Source organism: Marmota marmota, unplaced genomic scaffold, assembly GCF_001458135.2.
Source record: "Marmota marmota marmota unplaced genomic scaffold, marMar, whole genome shotgun sequence".
NCBI lineage: Eukaryota > Metazoa > Chordata > Mammalia > Rodentia > Sciuridae > Marmota > Marmota marmota.
In genome coordinates, this window is record NW_025999842.1 from 19,683,709 (window position 1) to 19,704,267 (window position 20,559).

Below are 20,559 nucleotides of genomic sequence, written 5' to 3' on the forward strand. Positions count from 1 at the left end.
AATGTCATCTGTTTTCCCCCATGTTTCCCCATCTGTTTTCCCCCATTCTAGGGGAAAAAAATGACATGAAAGTAGCAAACAGACTCTTAAAGAAGAGGAGGCGGATGGGAGGATAGAGGAAGGGAGGAAAAAAGAAGGATAAAAGCAGGGAGTAGATATGACCAAGCTATGTTAAGTGCAAATAGGAATATGCCATATTGACCCTTTTTTTCTGAGTATTAAAATGCACTAATTATTTTTTAAAGGACCATAAAACTTTTAAGGAACTGTACACAGAAGTATATTCATCATAATCTGAACATCTTGATTTAAATGTCTGAGTTCAAATCCAGTTCATATTTAACATCTCATTTGCTTTCCAATGAAGTCAAATTTAAAGAAAAAAACATTTTATTTTCCTGTAAGTGATAACTACATTTGGTTTTCATCAGTCTGGAGCAAACAGCCTTTAAATAAACCAAATAAAAGAAATGTATATGATATAGATTCCTTATTAGGTTAAAATAAATGACAGCATAAATGTATGTGTATACATGTGGGAAGTATGTATGTATGTATGTGGGAAGGTGGGGGATGTATTCTGGAAGATACAATGAATCATGCATAGCCTATTTATATAACAAAAGTCATAAAACTTTTTTATCAATAGAATCCCTTGAAAGTCACTATTAGATGACGTAAAAACTTTTATCCAAAGATTTAGCTCTTTTAACGACCTTCTTTTATTTATGATTCTCTCTCAAAATATAAGTTGTATATTTTTTGAATCTGTAAACATCAGACTTTCAGCCCTAATACTACAGTCCTCAGAAACAATTCATTTCTTCAGCTCTTCGTGCACACCTGGGCTGGTGGCAGCATTAGCAGCAGGCACTGTGTGTTCCTGTACCATGGATCTCACAGCATGAGCTGCATAGTTAAGGCTGGTATTTTTGTTCCAATGCCAGTAACCTGAGAAGGGGTTATACAGCATTCCTGCCACAGTTTGAACTGACAGACCATCTGAAAAAAATATAAAAAATGTAGGTTTAATAAATACCTTCCAACTGCCAATAATCTCCTTTCACTCTTCATATTAACAAAGGATTTTCAATGTAATGGGCAAAAAATACTTTGTAACCATGTACAGATGATAGTTCACTGTAGACTACTAAACATTCTCTAAAGTATACTGCCTGAGTTTAAATCCCAGCTCTGGTACCTAGTATATGGTGACTACAGGCAAGTCACTTTCCTTTCTGAATCAGTTTTCTCACATGTACCGAACATTTACCATAGCATTGTTAGAAATGGAAGAGATATGTGCATAAAGAAGCAGAGGGTTGGAATTTAGTAAGTATTCAATAAATATTAGCTGTTACAGAAAATATCTTCATCAGATTATTCCCATAAAGCTTCTGCAAAATATTTTTTTCTACTTGATTTTCAACAAAAGTACTCACAGAACTTACTACATTCCTAGGGACTGATAATATTCCAAGTAGAATCAATTTTATTGATATGATGTTTTATGAATAAAAAGTATGAGAAAGAAGGAATTGAAATACTCAACAATACCAAATGCCAACCAGATGTGGTGGCACATGACTATAATCCCAGCAATTTGGGAGGCTGAGGCAGGAGGATTACAAGTTTGAGGCCAGCCTCAGAAACTTAGCAAGACTCTCAGCAACTTGGTGAGATGATGTCTCGAAATAAAAGATAAAAAGGACTGGGGCTATAGCTCAGTGGTAAAGTGCCCCTGAGTACAATTCCGAGTACAGGAAAAAAAAAAAAAGTCAAATAAATGAATGGAGAAATACGAATTACTTAACAGGAATTCAACACATTGAGTGTTCCCTATATGTAAAGCAAGAACAAGATACTATAAGAAATACAAAAAGGAGATATAATCTTGCCTTTAAGGAATACACAGGCCAGAAAAAGGTGAAAAATAATAATAATATAAGTAGATTATAAGTAATGTAAAACATTAAAAGTGACATGAAGTTCAAAATACATCTAAGTGTAGAAGAATCAGGAAAAATAGATAAGATTAGCCAGTAAACGCAGGGCTTGGTAGGGCAAACTGGAGTGTAATATTTAGTCCTCATTTGCTTAAGGATGAGGTACAAACATCTCACCCTTAAACAAACGAGGACTAAATAGCCAGAAAGTATCATTAATCATCTATTATTTGCTTGGCCCTGGGTTAGATGCCACAGGTGATAAAAAAGTAGTATCTACTTAATTCTAACTTCAAAAAGTTGATGACATAGTTGAGATAAAACCAACATCCAAAAATAATAACCTGTTTAATTAAGTGCTAGATTATGTGATTAATAATTAAAAGTACATTTTAAAGTTTCAGTTAGGCTGTGAAAATTGGAAAAAAAAAATAATACTTACTTGATTCCAGAATGCTTTCTAGCATTTCAGGTGAAACAAACTTCTCCCATATATGAGTACCCTTTGGTACAATACCTGCAACCTGCTCTGAAAAAACAATTCCCAAAGCATATGACAGTTGTGTTTTGTTGATTGTAGTAATGAACAAAGAACCGCCAGGCTAAAAGAAGCAAAATTATGTAAGGATAAAATTGTAAAATGTAAAAGGTTAGGAGTATCAGTTAGGTAAAAGCTTTTCCTTCCTTCAAGAATTTAAGTGCAGTTAAGATACATGAGTATAAATAAAATATAATTTACCAAAATACTATTTTTTCTATTGGGAAATCTACTACTTGAGGCAATCCACTCAGATTCACCGAATCTATACAATAGGGTTTATAACTCTTAAAAATCATACATTACTGACATATTATTTTACATATATTCTTTTGTACACATCAAATACTTTAAAATAAAATACAGAAATAAGATGTTCTTCTTTGTTACAAGTTCACATTTACATTCTAACATGTCACCACTGCTTCCTCTTGGGTGCCAAGTCTGTCTAAGTTTTTTGGTACAGCACAAAGCTACACATCTTATGCATGGGTACATTGCCAGTAAGTGTCTTCAGTTCAAAACATTCAAATGGTAAGGTTTGAACATTCAAATATTAAAGTTTGAATGGTTTTTTTTTTGGTTTGTTTTGGCATTGATTTCATTTGTACAAAGATTATGAACAGATCAAGATAAGCACTTAGATGAATACAAAGCAATTATGGGTTATTTAGTCTCCCCTTTTTTTAAACTACATTTATGGTGTTTCTATGTTTAGTATCACAAACAGCAAGGACATTAATGTTCTCTCCCTCTTTTATGCTTTCTTATTAGTGTGATAAGGATAAGATGCCAAAGATTCCTTTCAAAATAATCTTTCTGTATATATGGGACCGGGGGTGGGCAGGGAAGAGATAATATATCTCAAATACCACCCCAAACCAAAAATAAAAAGGAGCAGGCCCTGAAATATCAGTGTGTGCTTTTAAACACTGGAATACCTCATACTATATTGTCATGTTAACTTTTCTCTGTAAAACTTTAGCATCTTAAGAATCATGCTGGGTGCGATAGTGCACACCCGTAATCCCAGCAACTGAGACAGGAAAATTGCAAGTTGGAAGACAGCCTCAGCAATTTAGGGGTACCCTGTCTCAAAATAAAAAATAAAAAGAACTGGAATGTGCCTCAGTGGTAAAACATCCCTTAGTTAAGTCCCCAGCTTTAAAAAAAAAAAAAAAAAAAAAGAATCATATATGGACTTAGGGCGGGTGGAGGAGGTAGCTCAGTAGCAGAGCATGCCCCTAGATTTAATCCTCAGTACCACCAAAAGAGAATTTTAAACTTTTTAAAAATTAAGGTTTTTAATTGAAAAATAGGGAATAAGCCTCATAAAATTCCATGTAAGAGAAAACACCAAGAAACTGACAGATTGAAGAAGAGTTAGGAAACATGGCAACTAAATGCAATGCAGGAACCTTAATAGGATCCATAACAGAAAAATGACATTAGTGGAACAACTAATGAAATTTAACAAGCTCTATTGTGCAGTTAATAAGCATAATGCCAATGTTCATGGCTTATTTATGTGCCAGGGGTTATGTGCAGGTACAGAACTATGGCGAGGCAAGTGAGGCTCTAGGGCACAGAACTGAAACAGGCAGTCCCTTCCAGGGTGCAGTGCAGTGCAGGGCTGGCACCTAATAGCTGCCTCCTTCAATTTTATACCCTAGGCCCTTCATTTGACTAACCCTAGTTCTTACCCTTATGATGTGAGTCTTTAATGTAAAGTGAAAATAGTGGAAGAGAACTCTGTATTCTCTTCGCAATTCTTCTATAAATCTAAACTTACTTCAAAAAATATTTTTTTTTTTTTAAAAAAAGCTCTACTTGGACATGGGATAAGTATTTCATTCTTTTAGCTTTTGGCCTTAAGGTGTTACATCTTAAATACGTAAACAATACAGTCAAAACCTTAATAATAATAGCACATTAAAGATATTAAGCTGAGCATAGTGGTACAGGCTTGTAATTCCAGCAACTAGGGAGGCTAAGGAAGGAGTAAGTTCAAGGCCAGCCTAAGCGACTTAGTGAGGCTCTCAGTAATTTAAAGAAACTCTGTTTCAAAATGAAAAATAAAAAGGGCTGGGGATGCTTGCTCAGTGGAAGCAACTAGTACTCCTGGGTTTAATCCCCAATACCTGCCCCCAAAATTATCTTTTAAAAAATTAAATAAATTATTTTAAACATATATATATATATATATATACACATACATACACACACACACACACACACACACACACACACATATATATGTATGTATATAAAATTGGAACCACATTTGGAGGACTAAATTTGTGGAAAATTATATAAGCATAATGAGAAGAACCAGATTTGGAATCATAAGATCTAGCCTTAAACCCCACCTAACGGTTTTGACATCTCACCAGTTCCCAGTCCTCAAAAGTCAAAAGATGATAACTCCCATCTTTCCTTCCTCATCTGGCTGTAGATAAGATCAAGCAAGATAATATGTATAAAGTGATCCTTTCATAAACTGAAAACACAGATTTACTTAACAAATGCTATTTAAGTAAACTTATGCTAATCATTGTTTTTGTTGATTTGTAAGTATTAATCCAAATCAGTTTCTTGGTAAATTATCATATGATAGCTATTAAGTATTTAATCCAGACTATAATCTAGATCAATAGAAAAATACCACTATAAATGTGTTTGTTATTTTTCCAGTGTTTAGCACCAATATTTTTCAAGATCCCTGACATCACTATACTAATAGAACACTAGAAAACCCCATATTGAGGGCAATCTGAGGGGCAGAAGTAATTACCAGCACAGAGGCTATCCCCTAATCCTGGATTCTTGGTTTCTCTCTTATAGTTTATCTGCTAGACTGTTAAAGTATTATCGAACATATTAACGTTATGGATATACACATGCACTCACAAGAGAAAGCAAACAAGTGATTTTGAAAGTCTTACTTTTAACACTTGACAGCAGCACTGTATAAATGTTTCTAGATCATTCACATGTTCTATAACTTCAGAAGCTATAACAGCATCAAAAGTTTCTGCCTTCTCTTCCACAATTTCTTCCAGAGAACATACTCTGTACTCTATCCTCTTATCCAGGACTGGATCAAATGATTTATGGTGCTGTGCTGTTTTAATATTTTCATCCACAGGATCTATTCCAACAACTGAAGCACCTAATCGCCCTAGAGGCTAATGGCATAAGAAAGTTACTCTCAGGAAGAAAAAAGAACACATGTTAGCAATAAAAAACTTACCAAAAATGAATTGAGATTAACCACAAAGTGATAATTACTGAAGATCATTTTTGTGTATGGGTTCATATACTATTTTCTTTAGTTCGTATACAGTTGAAATTTTCCATAATAAAAAGCTTAAAAGTGAGAACAACAAAATGTACACTTACGTAAATGTACATTTACGTAAATGTACATTTACGTAAATGTACATTTACATAAATGTAGGACAGTGTTAAATATCTGAAATGCAATAAATGTAACACGCCATGGTAAAAACAGCTATTGTTTCTAGTAACCAATTTCTTCTTTATAGTTTTTTCCTGTGACTGACCAGATTTGATTTTGTATGTATGAATATGTGGTATTAGGGGTCAAACCCAGGGTCTTATGCACATAAGCACCCCTCTACCACTGAGCTACATCCCAAGCCCTAGAAATAATTCATAGCTAATTATTTGTTCATCTTTTACATCTGGATACTTCCCATGACATTCCCAAATATTTAAATACAGTCTTAATTTTAATCAAAACTTATACAGTGTTTCTATTAAACAAGGTTAGTCAATAAGCTTAAGTATGTCCCATCATCTTAACTTTAGAGACATAATTTCTGCAACAATACACTGAACAGATGGCAGAACACACAGTAAAATCTTATTCATTTATAATTTGTACACCACATATCCTTAATTCACATATTTTAGGCTTTCTGAACTTTTATAATTGATGTAAAAAGAAACTAGCCCACTTCCAGGTCAGGAGCAGGTTTTCTGTGCATGTAGGAACTTAATTGCATATCAAGGACTGTTAGTCACACTATAAACTTGGTTGAGTTATGGACCTCAACACTATCACATTCCATTGAATCTTAAGACTTTTATATCCCCTACTGTTGTTTAAAATATTTCAAAGATCAAATAACAAAAAGTCCCCATGTTGACAGAATACAATATAGCTGCAAGGCGTAAATTTACTATAAACTAAAGCATATATTCTTCACAGGAAGGATGACAACTCTTTGAAGTACTCTACAGCATCTAAGAAAGAAAGAATCCTACAAGTAGGTAAAATGCTGATAGCTTTGTTATTAAAACAAGTACAAAAGGACAACCTATCATTGCATTTAAATCAATAGAAACTATCTAATTTCTTAGGACAGAAGAGATCACACAAAGGTATTTGAATTACCTATGCCCCATTTTTTATTAAAAATTACCACTACCACAACTAATAACAAAAAGTTCAGTACAATTTTCTGAGACTTTTAGTTTTTAAAAAATTTCAAAAGGCATGAATTACTTTTATAATCATGAAAATATTAAACAAGCATTTAAAAAATTAATAACACTATTCGTAAAAAGGATAAATGATGCAACAAGCCCATTTCTCAATTTTTTTCCCAGCTAAAAATGGCAGAAAAGTCAGTCACTTACTTCAGCTAATAATCCACCACCACAGCCAACATCAAGAATCTTCATCCCAGACAAAGGTTTTCCTAGTTGGTGATTAGCAACTGTTTTCAAAAGATTGTCTCTTTTTAAAAAAATTCAAAATATATAAAAATAAATGATCAATTCAATCAACAAAAAGTCTTAAAAGCATACAGTTTTCAAGGAAATGTTAATTCCCATTTTTAATAGGTTATTAACTTTGGATAAATAGATCTTTTATTTTCAGCATTAGATGACTTTTAATTTACAAAATATTCTAGAGAGAAAAAAGGAAAAGAAAGGTGAAGTGGGGCAGGGATCTTATGAAAATCCAAGTGAAATCAGTAGATGAAAGGGTCTGGAGGGTGGGAGGAGGGAAGGGAGAGGGGAAGTGCTGGGAAGTGATACTGACCAAATTATATGGTTATATTATGCGCATGTACAAATATGTAACAACATTTCCCACCATATGTACAACTATAATGTACCAATTAAAAAGTGGAAAGAAAAAAATTTATAAAACATTTTCAATAATCAAAAGTAGAAAGTTTAGAGCAAAGCTCTAAAACAGAATCTAGTAGTAATTATGACTTAATTATTGCTTCAGTGATAATCTAAAGAAAAATAATCTAAATTGCTTTGATTAACCTAATTTTATTAAAACACTTTAATTAAACTGACTCAACAGAACAGATACAAATGCAAGGCACCTACTACATCATCAGTACTTGTTAGACCTTTATCAGCAAATAGGTTATTTCACAGGAATTTTATTCAAATATTTATTGAATCAAACTGTAGCAACAGGATGGGATACAAATATGTCTATTGGCTATATCATCAGTACTTGCTAGACCACTTTAGGTCAGCAATTTAGGTTATTTTATAGGACTTAAAGGAGAAGATAAGAGGGCTGGAATTGTGGCTCAGTGGTAGAGTGCTTGCCTAGCTTGTGTAAGGCACTGAGTTCAATTCTTAGTACCACATATAAATAAATGAATAAAATTAAGGTTCATCAACAGCTAAAAATATTTTTTAAAAAGGAGAAGAGATCTATATTTACAAAAGCTGTCCATACATATTCCCTTCCTAATTCTTCTTTTTTTTTTTTTTTTTTTTTAGTCATAGATGGACACAATACCTTTATTTTATTTATTTTTATGTGGGACTGAAGATCGACCCTAGTGCCTCCATGTGCTGCTACACAGGTACTCTACCACTGAGTTACAAGCCGAGCCCTTTTTGGTGTGTGTGGCGGGGGAGGGTGGTACCAAGGATTGAACCCAGGGGTACTTAACTACTGAGCGACATCTGCAGTCCATTTTATTTTTGAGATAGGGTGACTAAATTTGTTCAGGGCCTCGCTAAGTTGCTGATTCTGGCTTTTAACTTGCTATCCTCTAGTATCAACCTCCTGAGCCACTGGGATTATAGGTATGTACCACATGACTGGCTTCAATTTTCTTTTAATCTTCTAAATTAGTTGTATTCTCATGTATGAACAAGTAGGATGATATCTAATAAAGCAAACTTATTTCTAAGATGATCATAGTAATCCTTTACCACACACACAAACATATGTACATGTGCATATACACATGGTAGATATATACCTAATGGTAATGTAAAGTGAACTTTTAAGTCAGACTGCATATGAATTATAATTATATTTATATTAAAATATATATTACATATAATAAAGATCTTTGGCTATCCTATATTGCTAATAAAATTAATTGAATTCTTAGAATGACATGTATAATTCTTAGAATGACATGTATAATGACATTCTTATAATGATATGTATAATGTATAATGATAATGTATAATATTACTTTGAGATATTATAATACACATAAAGTACTCAATTCAAATGAAGTCCAATCCATTTTTTAACAGTCGAAATGACTCCTCTGTATCAAAATTTGTGTCACATCACTTTCTTCTGATGGCTTTTAGTTGTGCTGAAAATAAAATCTAAACTTGTAACCATATCTTGCACTGCTCTAGATGATTTGTTTTTATTTGATGTCTAAATAAAGATGTCACAATAGTTTGAATAGACATCTCAAACTTTGTATGCATCAGAATCACTTGGAAGGTTTGCTGAAACATAGACTGCTAATATCCTAGAACAGCAGGTCCAGGATGAGACCTGAGAATATGCATTTCTAATGAGTTCCTGGGTGACATTGATGCTTGCTGGTCTAGGGCCTGCATTTTGAGAACCAGTCATCAACAGTTCTGTTATTTTCTACCTTAGTTCAGTGATCCACAAATTCAGTGATAATATTTCCCTTTTTTCTGCACTGATTCTGGATGAACAAGCAAAAACTAATCAGAGAGTTCCTTTAGAATCTGAGTGTGATATTATATGACAATTTCAGGGTCTTACCCTTATGAGTTGTTCAAAAGTGTTTAATGAACAAATAAGTGGAGAGAAGATCAAATAAACTATTTCTTAAATGCAATCCCTGATGGTCTCTGGCCTTGCTTTATCTCCCACAGCAAATATGGACTGAAGCACATTCATGAACTGAAAGCCACAGCAGGTCAGTAGCTATAAAATGGCCTTGATGACCTAGGACCTGAACTCCCTTTTATAAGAACTAATTCTAATTAACTCATATGTCCAAATATGCTCCAAATTGAGTTATGGAAGCATCCTAGATCTTAGATAATGTTAATATAATAAAATAATAATGTTAATGATAATAAAAAATTAATGATTTCACATAGTGGACACTAAAGAAAATGTCCCTAATTTAAAATTCAGAATTTTGAACCTAAGTATAAACCAAGAGAAAAATGAATCCAAAACAAATGAATCTTAAAACGAGTTGCATTTTTAAAGATGTGGAGTTTCTGTTACCTAATAAATGGCACCCTCAGGTCGTTCATAGAATGAAGAGGAGCATATACTCCTTGTTCATCCCACCACTTATGAGCCAGGGCCCGGAAGGTTTTTACCTCACTGCTGTCAACTGTGGACTGTGAAGTACTATACAGTCTTTTCCAAGGGGACCTAAGAGGTGAAAACAAAGAGCCAGGCAAATAGTGCTATTTTTCAAAAATGTAATATGGGATAAACTGTGTAGAAAGGTATTTTATTTATAATTTGTTACATTCTAAATACAAAGATTGCTCAATTTTAATGCTTTAAAACCAAGTTTTGTTATAATTGCACTATTCATATATATATTCACTTTTGCTTTCAAAGTAAATTACAACTAAAAACGGAACTTTATAAAACTTGGCCTTCTGGGTCACATCTAATAAAAAGCTACATTTATAGAACCTTTACTAATGCCAAGTACATGTCATCTCACTTCTTCAGACAACTCTACAAGGAAGGTACTATGATTATTCCCATTTTACAGATTAGAAAAGAAAGGCTCAGAAAGATTAAGTAAGAGGTGAAGCCAGGATTTGAACCCAGGTGCCTCCACCTTATTACTCCATTTCTACTGCTATCATCAAGTCCAAGCTCCCATCATCTCTGAACTATTGTCCCAGCCCTTTAATCAGTCTGGCTACTCCCTACCTCATCCCCTTACGATCTGTTCTCCATGATGCATACAGATTAATTACTCCAAAATATTAATCTGATTATGGTATTTTTTCATGTAAAATGTTTCTATGGCTTCCCAGTATCATTAGGCAAAAGATTAAAATCCTTAGCATGGTTTATAATGCTCAAAATTTTTGGTCACCCGTTTGCTCCCTCTCCAAATTCATCTCCTGTAATTCTCTTCATCCTCTCTAGTCACACAGGCCTTTTTTCAGTTCTTTGAACTGGCTATGTTTGCTCTTTCATCAGGCACTTTGCATATATTGTTCCCTCTGCCTAGAATTTTCTTCCCACATCCCTGTTTTCCTCCTCATTCATCAGCTCTCTCTTTTTTTATATATATTTATTTGTTAGGTATAGTTGGACATAATACCTTTATTTTATTTATTTATTTTTATGTGGTGCTAAGGATCGAACCCAGGGCCTCGCACATGCTAGGTGAGCACTCTACCACTGAGCTACAACCCCAGCCCCTCATCAGTTCTTAGTTTAAATGAAATGTCATCTATGAAGTCTTCCTTAATCCTCAAAATTGGGTCAAGTATCCTTATTTTATCTCCTATATCACTTCCTCCTGTGGTTGTATAATTATTTGGTCATGCCTGTCTCCCCACTAGACCATAAGCACTATGAAAGGCCAGCATGAACTGTCTCGCTTACCATTATATTCTTAGTGATTAGTACAGTTCCTAGAACATAGTTGATGCTCAGGAGACATTTGTCAAATAATCGAAGGAAAAGGCCTAGAAAAGTATATCATTCACCTAACATTTTTAATCACATAAGATCAAACAGGGACTAAACAGAAATTAGACAGATACTACACTGAGTTCGAAGTCACAGTAGAGTACAGAAAAGTACTTCAAAGTTCTGCTTGTGTTGCTAAGTTAGAAAGGTAATACCCATCAGTTTGTACTGCTTTTCTTAGCTACATATAGAGAATACATTCTAGATTCATTCATTCATTCTTCTTCTTTTTTTAAAGATTCAAATGCCACTTTTCTTTAATATTATCTTAGGAATATTGATTTCCTTTTCCATATTGAATGCATAGTCTTAGTAATCAAGAACTAATTAACAACGGATAACAGTGAGTTCAGTTGAATAAGAATGGCTTCACAGACACCCAATCTCAAAAGATCTCTTTTAAAAGAAATAGGACAATGCACTTGGAAATCAGAGTTCATCTGAAGCAATTATTTTTTACAAGGTTAGAAACTGGTTTATAAAATATAAATACAGAAAGTCATACTTTGACTCATTCTTACTACCTAAAATGTATACTTATCCACCTTGTCATATTTGTTTCTGATTTTAAGCTCTGCATTTTTTTTCAAGTAATACAGTATTCTAGTAAATATAAAAGCTATCTCTGAATCTGGATGAAAGATATGCGTGGGCTATATATTTTAACTTTTCTATGAACTTGAAATTTTTCAAATCTAAAAGTTGTTAAAATATAAATTAGTTAAGAATATTTAAATAACAAAAGCTACTATAATCAAAATACATGAACAATTGCAAACTAAACAAGTTTATTAAAAGAATCAGTACTAAACTACTTTAACATATAATTATGTAAATATTTTCCAGAGTAAAAAATAAACTCACCTGCAATTTTTTATTCTATTCAAACAGGAAAAGGTCATCCTACAGGATTTGAACCACATGGTTTTGTATTCATTGAAAATCCATGGTTTAATTTGTAGAGTCCAAGTGGGCTGATTCTCTGAATAAAGTGGGGAAAAAAGTTAAATGTCTAGAGAAAAGCATTGCACAGTAAGAATCCCTGATATACATGTAACTGAAGAAATTCCATTTTATATGGTAATTTTATGTTACATTACAACTATTTTTTTTTCAATTACAAAGGAGTTTTTACTCAATTTTAGATTCTACTCAAAACAAACAAATAAAAAATAACAAAATAAAGGTCTTATTCTCTGAAATCTAATTCTATCCAGATATTTCTGAAATTATAATTAGCAAAAATAAGTAATGCATATGTAAAAGCTTCTCACGTCATTAGCTTTTGTAGTCACATTATGTTGCACAAAATGACAAAAAAATGATGTTCTCATATAAAATGTCACCTTTTAAAACAGGATAATATTAATTCTGAGGTGATTTGTCAAAACTAGTTCAAATTCTGTCAATTCCATGTTAGTGACATTAAATGAATTTTTACATATGCTCAACACTGTTTACACAGGGGAAAAAAGTGTGTGTGTTTGTGTGTGTAGCTAAAATAAACACTCACCCAATCTATACGTTCAAATTCACATAGGGACTTGTTTTATGAATCAGTTACTCGGCTGCAGAACGTTTAGGTGTTCAGTAAACATTTAGGCAAAAAAGACTTATAACAAAGACTATTAACAGAGACAAAGAGTGATATTATATCACGATAACAGGAACAGTCCACCAAGAAACCAAGAAGATAATACAATGTATATGTACAAAATAATGGAATTTCAAAACAAATAAAGCCAAAATTGACAGCATTGAAAGGAGAAATAAACAAATCCATAACTACACTGGAAGATTTCAACATCCCTCCTTTCGTAATTGGTAGAACCACTAGACAGAAAATAAGCAAGGATACAGAAGAATTAAACAATATCATCAACAAATAAAATATAATTGAAATTTATGAAACACCCAAACTACAAAACAGTATACATTTTTTCAAGCATGCATAAAGCATTTATAAATATAGACCATATCCTGGAACATAAAACAAATCTTAACAACTTTAAGAGATTTGAAATCATACAAAGTATGTTTTTGACTATAAAAGAATCAAACTCAAAATGTGTAACAGAAAGATAACATGAAAAGAGCAAAACACCTGAAATTTAACAAATGCATAAGTTAAAGACAAAATCTCAGGAAAATAAAAAAACAATGAACCAAATGAAAATCAATATATCATATATAAAATTCTGTAAATGTTTTTAAAGCAGTACTTGGGAAACTTATAGAACTAAAATATTCATATTAAAATGTTGTTCTCAAATCAACAATCAAGTTTTATAGTTAAAATTATGAAAAACAGAGCAAAATAAACCCAAAGTAAACAGAAAGGAGGAAATGATAAAAGTAGAAATCAACGACATTGAAAACAAAACAAAAAAAACCAGAGAGACAATAAATCAAACCTAAAGTTAACACACTGCAAGAATAAATAAAATTGATAAACCTCTAGCAAGACTGAATTAAAGGAATTAAAGAGGGTCTATCACTACAGACCTGGCAGACATTTCAAGGATGATGATGCACTACAAACTACAGAAATTCCACAATTAGACAAAATGGACTAATTCCATGAAACAACCAAAAACAACCAAAACTCATGTCAGATGAAAGAGAGAACATGAAAAGTCATATGAACACCAAAGAAATTGAATTCATAGTTAAAATGCTTCTAAAATATAAATTTCCAGGCTAAGCTGGCTTCACTGGAAAGTTCCACTAAACACTTGAAGAAGAAATAAAGACCAATTCTACACAACATCTTCCTAAAATACAAGAGAGACATTTCTCAGAGACATTTCTCAGAAATTAAACTGTTCCTACTGTCTATATAGTAAATCCCAAGGAATCTTAAAGAAAAAAAAAAAAAAAGGTACCTAATGTTATGGGCCAGGCTATATGGACAATGACCAAACAAGACTCCGTCTTACCCTGTGACTCCACATCATGTAAAAGCTGTTTCTTCTATGGGAAAGCCCAGCCTCTGTAACCATCAATAGTTGCTTAGCAAAGCATGTTTGGCAACACAAAATGGCCATTCTATTTTTTTAAAATATTTTTTTAGTTGTAGTTGGACACAAAACCTTTATTTTATTTATTCATTTTTATGTGGTCCTGAGGATCGAACCCAGCGCCCCACATGTGCTAGGCAAACACTCTACCACTGATCCACACAGCCCCAGCCCCACAAAATGGCAATTCTTATACAATGTAAAATCGTTCTCTCTTTGGTTCCCATTTTTCTTGGACAGTGTACCCTATCAGAGATTGATTGTCTAGATGTTAGTAACCATTCTTTAACTTGTACTCAACTAGGGATATTTTGACCCACTCCCCCTTGTGCTTATGATTTTAGATCTCATGACATTTGTTTTATGGTTTTGAATCACTGCAACAGCCAGTTATGATTAATATGGTTTTGGACTATAAAATGTGTACTCAAACCCCAGAAGGGGGGTCAAAGGGTATAGACTTGATTTTTAGGCCATTCACAGCATAGTCCAAATCCACTACAGTGTTCTAAAGAAAGGGGGGACAGGGACAGTTGTACTTTTAGGCTTTTGCTCATGTTATTCCCTCTTTCACCAACTCTCTCTGGTCTACCTTTAAGATAGTTACCTTTAGCCAGGCATAGTACTACACAACTGTAATCTTAAGTGACTTGGGAGGCTTAGGCAAGAGAATCACAGTAACCCAGTACCATAAAACAAAACAAAAACAAAATGCCACCCTCTTTATGACTTTGGGTAGGTAAATGAAATACTATTAAATAATTACATAAACTATGATGCATAGATGAGGAAATATAAGGTATTTTTATAAAATTGTGCCTCACAGATTTTAATAGTACCTGCCCTCTGATACTCCTTGACCTTCCTCTTATCTCTATTTCTGGAAAATGAATCTATTACTCATCAGTATTGCTAGAATTCTCAAGAGCTTTAAAAATCACCTTATTACAACTGAGTATGTATTAATAAACAGAATATAACCAATTCCTTTCCTAATGTGAATCCTTGTATTTGAGATTTTAAATGAATGGGGATAACTTCACTTAATTAACTTGAAAGTCATTTATAGCAGACTCCACACTGTGAGTTAACAAAACAGGCAACAGACTTTTACCCTGACAACACTTTTTTTCCCCAGGAATCAATTCCTGTCTGGGTTGCTCTTAAGTTTGGAGCCCAAACTTGCCTCCATCTCAGCTGTGGAGTGTTTTTTTGTTTGTTTTGTTTTTTTAATTGATCACATTGCTCCTTTAATAATTTCCACTGTCCTCAGGATAAACAACCTCAAGAGACTTCATGAACTTGTCATGGCCTAAAAGGTCTCTTGTCTCACCTGCTGCCCTCCATTCACACACTGTTCAAGGAACACTTCGCAGTTTCCCACAAACCTTAGATTCTCAAGTTTGTCCTTTGGTGTCTCCAACTGCTTCTAACTATCCAATTCCTTCAAGACAGTTTCTATAAATACCTTGTTCAGAAAGTTTCCCTGATCCCAAATATAGATTCGATGCTCCTTCTATATTCACCCACCCCCAATTTGGAAATGACTTTATTCTTAATTTGATTATAAAAGACATGTTTATTGAAAAGTTTTTTGGGGAAAGTATATAATATATGATAAAATGATTGAAAAGCACCTACTCCACCACAGGCAATCACTGCCAAAATTAGACATATATTTCCAAGTTCATAACACACGCTGATTTGTATCTTAACATACTTAAAAGTATATCCTAATTATTTTCCATGTGAATACAAGTGGATTTATATTGTTTTTATTTGACTGTACTATTTTTCACTGTATGAGAATACCAACTAGTCAACTCTGTTTGTAGGCTATTAGATTTACCATTTTTTAATTCATTATATCCCGATCTTGGATCTATTATTAATTTTTTTAAGAAGAGACTGTTTACGTATCATTTTTTAATTCCCGGGGCCCATTACAGTTCCTATTATACAGTATTCGTTAAATGAGTTTCATGTAAACGAAGAACTTAACTTTTTGGTTAATACTGGGAGTTCAATAATTTGACGGTCACATACAAGCACCAAATGCAGATAGTTATTTTCTTGATCCTAATTGTAAACAGTCTGTTGAATGAATCAACGAATCAAAAAAGTAATACAGCTGCCTTAAATTCTGGTAAAAGGGGCAAGACATGTGCAAACAAAACACTGCTACGAATACCTACGAAAGACCGACTGGTGTCTTTCAGACCCTTGCAAAAGAAAGAAAGCACGACCTTGAGGCTCCAGTAATCACAGAGTGGGTTGATGGCTCCTGGGGCCAGGAACTTAACCAGAATGAGACTAAGGTCGTTGGATACGTTGCGGCCGCCCGCTGGCTGCCCTCTCCCCGGACAGTACCACTAACCCCTTAGCTTTTTCTTGGCCTCTGCAAAAATGAGCACGATAACACGGTCCTGGAGTTGAACGCAGGGCAAAGTCAGAAGCCAAGCTACAGATTTTGCGTTGAACCAGCGCGGAGGCCAGCGACACCGCAATGTCCCGCCGCGCCTGCGCAGAACCGTCAGGCCCCACAGTGGGCTGCCTGAGGGACTTTAGCACATACTCACCCGCCCAGGAAATTAGGCGAAGACGCTCCGCCTGTATGCCCCGGCACCCAGACCCAAGCACTCTTAAAAAGCGACCCCCAAAGAAGTTCAGCTTCCAGCCTCCCCACATAGTGGCAAAGGGTCCCACTTCTTTTCCGGTTCCTCTCTCCGAAGATCCCCAACAGAAAGGTTCCGAGACCCAGTCGCGCCATCTACTGCCGACTTCTATGATTATTTTTATCATGAACGTGTTGCAAGTTCTTTTGAACATCTAGCAAATTGTGGATGCAAATGAAACTATAAATTGCTTCCAATAATATAAATGGTCGTCTCCTGTATAACCTCTGACTATTCCTATATGACCACCCGAAAACCTCAGTCATAGTTAAGTATAAAATCATGCCACTACTTTGTGCTTTCATTCCCTTGTAGTTCTAACAAATGTCTCCCCAAGGACATTTGTCTCCATGTAAGACACCGACCCTAATGATTAAAATCACGAAAAGTATGGAAATACTTATTCTTTACGTGTAACAGTTTCCCTTTCAAAGGCACTCAAATATCAGATGGCAAAAAGTCTTAATTTATGTTGTGTTTTGTACTGGGGCTTGAACCCAGCAGTTTTACCACTGAGTCCCCAGCCCTTTTTAATTTTTGAGACAGGACCTTGCTAAATTGCCCACGCTGGCCTAGAACTTACCATGCTCCCGTCTCAGCCTCCAGTATAGCTAGGATTATAGGTGTGTCACCATGTCCAGCTCAAGAGCCCAAACTTTTAAATTTCTGCAAATGACATAATCTCCTGGACAGGATTATGTATCCAAAGACATTCAGCCTTGGTAAACTTCCATGTGGAGCTACGAATAGTGGTGACGTTTTTTTTTTTTGTTTTGTTTTGTAATTTTTTTTTTTTTTAGTTGTAGATGAGCAGAATGCCCTTATTTTTATTCACTTATTTTTAATGTGGTGCTAAGGGTCGAATCTAGTGCCTCACACATGCTAGGAAAGCGCTCTGCCACCGAGCAACAGCCCCAGCCCACATTTTACTTTTGAATATATAAAAGGCCTTTCCTTAGGTGATGTTGATAAATTTTCAATGTTGAAGGTAAAAATTTTATTCTATCAGGCAGATCCAAATAAGTAAAGGTTCTCCGAACGAGTGAAGTTACTCAGGAACAGTCTTTCCACCTATAGCTAAAATATTGACCACCTCTTTAACAGTGGTTGCAGGCTTTTCAGCTGCTATGTCTTCTTCAGATTTCCTCTCTCCTTAGATACATGACCATACCTCCAAATGAAGGCAGAAAACTCTGCACAAAAGAAAATTTAGCATGTATTATACAAATTTGTTGAAGTGACAGATTCAAGGGAAATATGGATTTAAAGTTCTAATGGTTTTATTTGCACCATACCACACGGGTTTCAAAGCCTTCCCAGTTCAACAAAGTCGATCAATGATTTGCCTAAATACTGATAGGAAACAATGGCTTTTTGAATCATCAGAACTGTTTGGCCCAGATACATTAAGTTGGCTGTAATGCAGTGTATGGTCAGTGATGGGGATTATTTTCCAAGTATCTCTACCGTCTCACCCATAAACCTGTTGTAAACTAGAGTTTACTAGTTTATTTTCCTATTTCGCTAGAAAATTCTAATACCTATCCAATATTTCATAATTTGGCTTTATAATTTTATGTAATAAACTTTTAAGGGAAAAGTGCTTCCTTAATGGTTAACAAAGTTTTATACTTTTGAAATGATATATTCCTACGTTCACTCTATTTAGCTGGTGTATTTACTCAAAATTCTACAAAAATTGGTAATTTAAAATAAATGTATCATAATTTGCACTATCACAATTAGAATGTGACAGATTTAACTAATGTACAAGAAAACTATGGATGATACCTGGTAAACTTTTATAATATAAATGTAATGCATATTATGTATTATGTGCATAATTTGATAGCTAATAAAAGCTCACTTTTGCTTTTAGATTTGACACTACAATCATATTCTACTTAAAACTGAAGCACTTGGGCTGGGGCTGTAGCTCAGTGGCAGAGGGCTTGCCTGGCACATGTGAGGCACTGGGTTCAATACTCAGCACCACATAAAAATAAAAATAAATTAAATAAAGGTATTGTGTGTGTGTGTGTGTGTGTGTGTGTGTGTATAAACCTGAAGCACTTAAGGACTGGAAGAGAACATCTACTTTGTTCCTTATACAAGCTAAAGAAATAGAAGGCCACAGTAATTTAGTGATTTTCCTAAATACATCAATTTAGCAGAGCCAGGTCAATCCAATAACTCTAATGCTACTTCCATACTTAACTATACTCAGTACATTTTAGAAGTTTGAAAAAATTAAAGTTTATGTAGGAGGGGAAAAAAAGTTTAAATGTAAAGGTGTCCATAGGCAATATTATAGGAACTTTGGGTCTACCACAACTCCTATGTAAAAATTCCCAAATAAAAATTTTAAAACTCAATACCATTACAGTTCATATTTTTCTTTGAAGCAACAATTCACACTAAAAATGGACTATGTTTGAAAAATTTACTATATAATACCATTAGAAACATGCTAACAAAAGGTAAGTCTACAATGGTAGAAAACATGTACACTAATGAGATTCCACACCAATCTTTATTTATGTTTTTGGGGCCTGTGACAAATCTTATAATTATCTCTTCTGGATTTCACTTTATTCTCTTAATGGTGTGGTTTACCCCCCACTTCACAAAAATCAAGTATGATTAATACACCAGAAATATTTTTAAAGAGAATTTCTTAAAAAAGACATTTTTAATAACCAAGGCAGAGCAATGACTGTCTCAAAAAATGAATTTATAAACTTTGTGGTAGTGTCATTTTAGAAAAGATTGCATAACCAAACTACACATCTTATTATTAATTTATAATGTATAAGTTATAGCATTCACCTCCTAAACCATGGAAGGTGATTATAAAAATCTTACCACTAGAGGTAAACACTTCATCACATGTCAAGGAAGTGATTTCTCTAAATTTTCCATAAATATATGATTATTTAAATACATGAAAAACTCAAAAATTTTAATTCTTTTTTAAAAAAATATTTATTTTTAGGTGTAGATGGACACAACACAATGCCTTTATTTTTATGTGGTGCTGAGGATCGAACCCGGGTCCTACCGGTGCTAGGCGAGCGCGAGTGTTCTACCGCTGAGCCACAATCCAAGCCCCAAATTTTTTAATTCTAACACTGATATTCCTAATAAGAATCACAAACATCATGATGGTTTAAAAAAAAAAAAAAAAAACCCTACAGATTTAACTGATAAGAATCTTACAAATTAGGGCATAGCAAATAAAATTATCAACTACTACTTTTGGCTCTAGTTCCTATCTTGTCCAAAAATGTGTATATCATAGCCAGCAGAATTTTTCTGTAGAATTTTATTTTGAAAATAATATTTCACTTGATGATTAATCTAAAAAACATCTCAAGATATGAAAATGTTATACAAC

The 20,559-nt window shown here is 33.9% G+C and overlaps 1 protein-coding gene across 3 annotated transcripts; it reads right to left on the reverse strand.

The window, feature by feature from the left end:
- Positions 1 to 698: 698 nt before the first annotated feature.
- Positions 699 to 19,164, reverse strand: Coq3 (coenzyme Q3, methyltransferase). 3 transcript variants are annotated; one of them, XM_015499529.2, is made up of 7 exons: positions 17,067 to 19,158; positions 12,332 to 12,449; positions 10,022 to 10,174; positions 7,153 to 7,252; positions 5,430 to 5,672; positions 2,389 to 2,548; positions 699 to 1,002 (listed from the first exon to the last, which is right to left on the reverse strand). In XM_015499529.2, the coding sequence occupies exons 1-7, from the start codon at positions 17,314 to 17,316 to the stop codon at positions 818 to 820; spliced, it is 1,209 nt and encodes a 402-aa protein (XP_015355015.1). In that variant the 5' UTR covers positions 17,317 to 19,158; the 3' UTR covers positions 699 to 817. The 3 variants fall into 3 exon arrangements, with proteins under 3 accessions (XP_015355015.1, XP_015355035.1, XP_048669070.1); XM_015499549.2 differs by lacking the exon at positions 17,067 to 19,158 and adding an exon at positions 16,865 to 17,036; XM_048813113.1 differs by lacking the exon at positions 10,022 to 10,174 and having other exon boundaries at positions 17,067 to 19,164.
- Between the last annotated feature and the right edge of the window lie 1,395 nt (positions 19,165 to 20,559).

Bases quoted from the DNA above. Each gene is read 5' to 3' on its own strand.
- Coq3 (XM_015499529.2), bottom strand. From the start codon at position 17,316: ATGTTCAAAAGAACTTGCAACACGTTCATGATAAAAATAATCATAGAA. The intron at 12,450-17,066 runs GTGAGTATGTGC...CACTTTATTCAG, and splicing joins TCGCCTAATTTCCTGGGCGG to AGAATCAGCCCACTTGGACT. The intron at 10,175-12,331 runs GTGAGTTTATTT...TTCACCTCTTAG, and splicing joins AATAGAATAAAAAATTGCAG to GTCCCCTTGGAAAAGACTGT.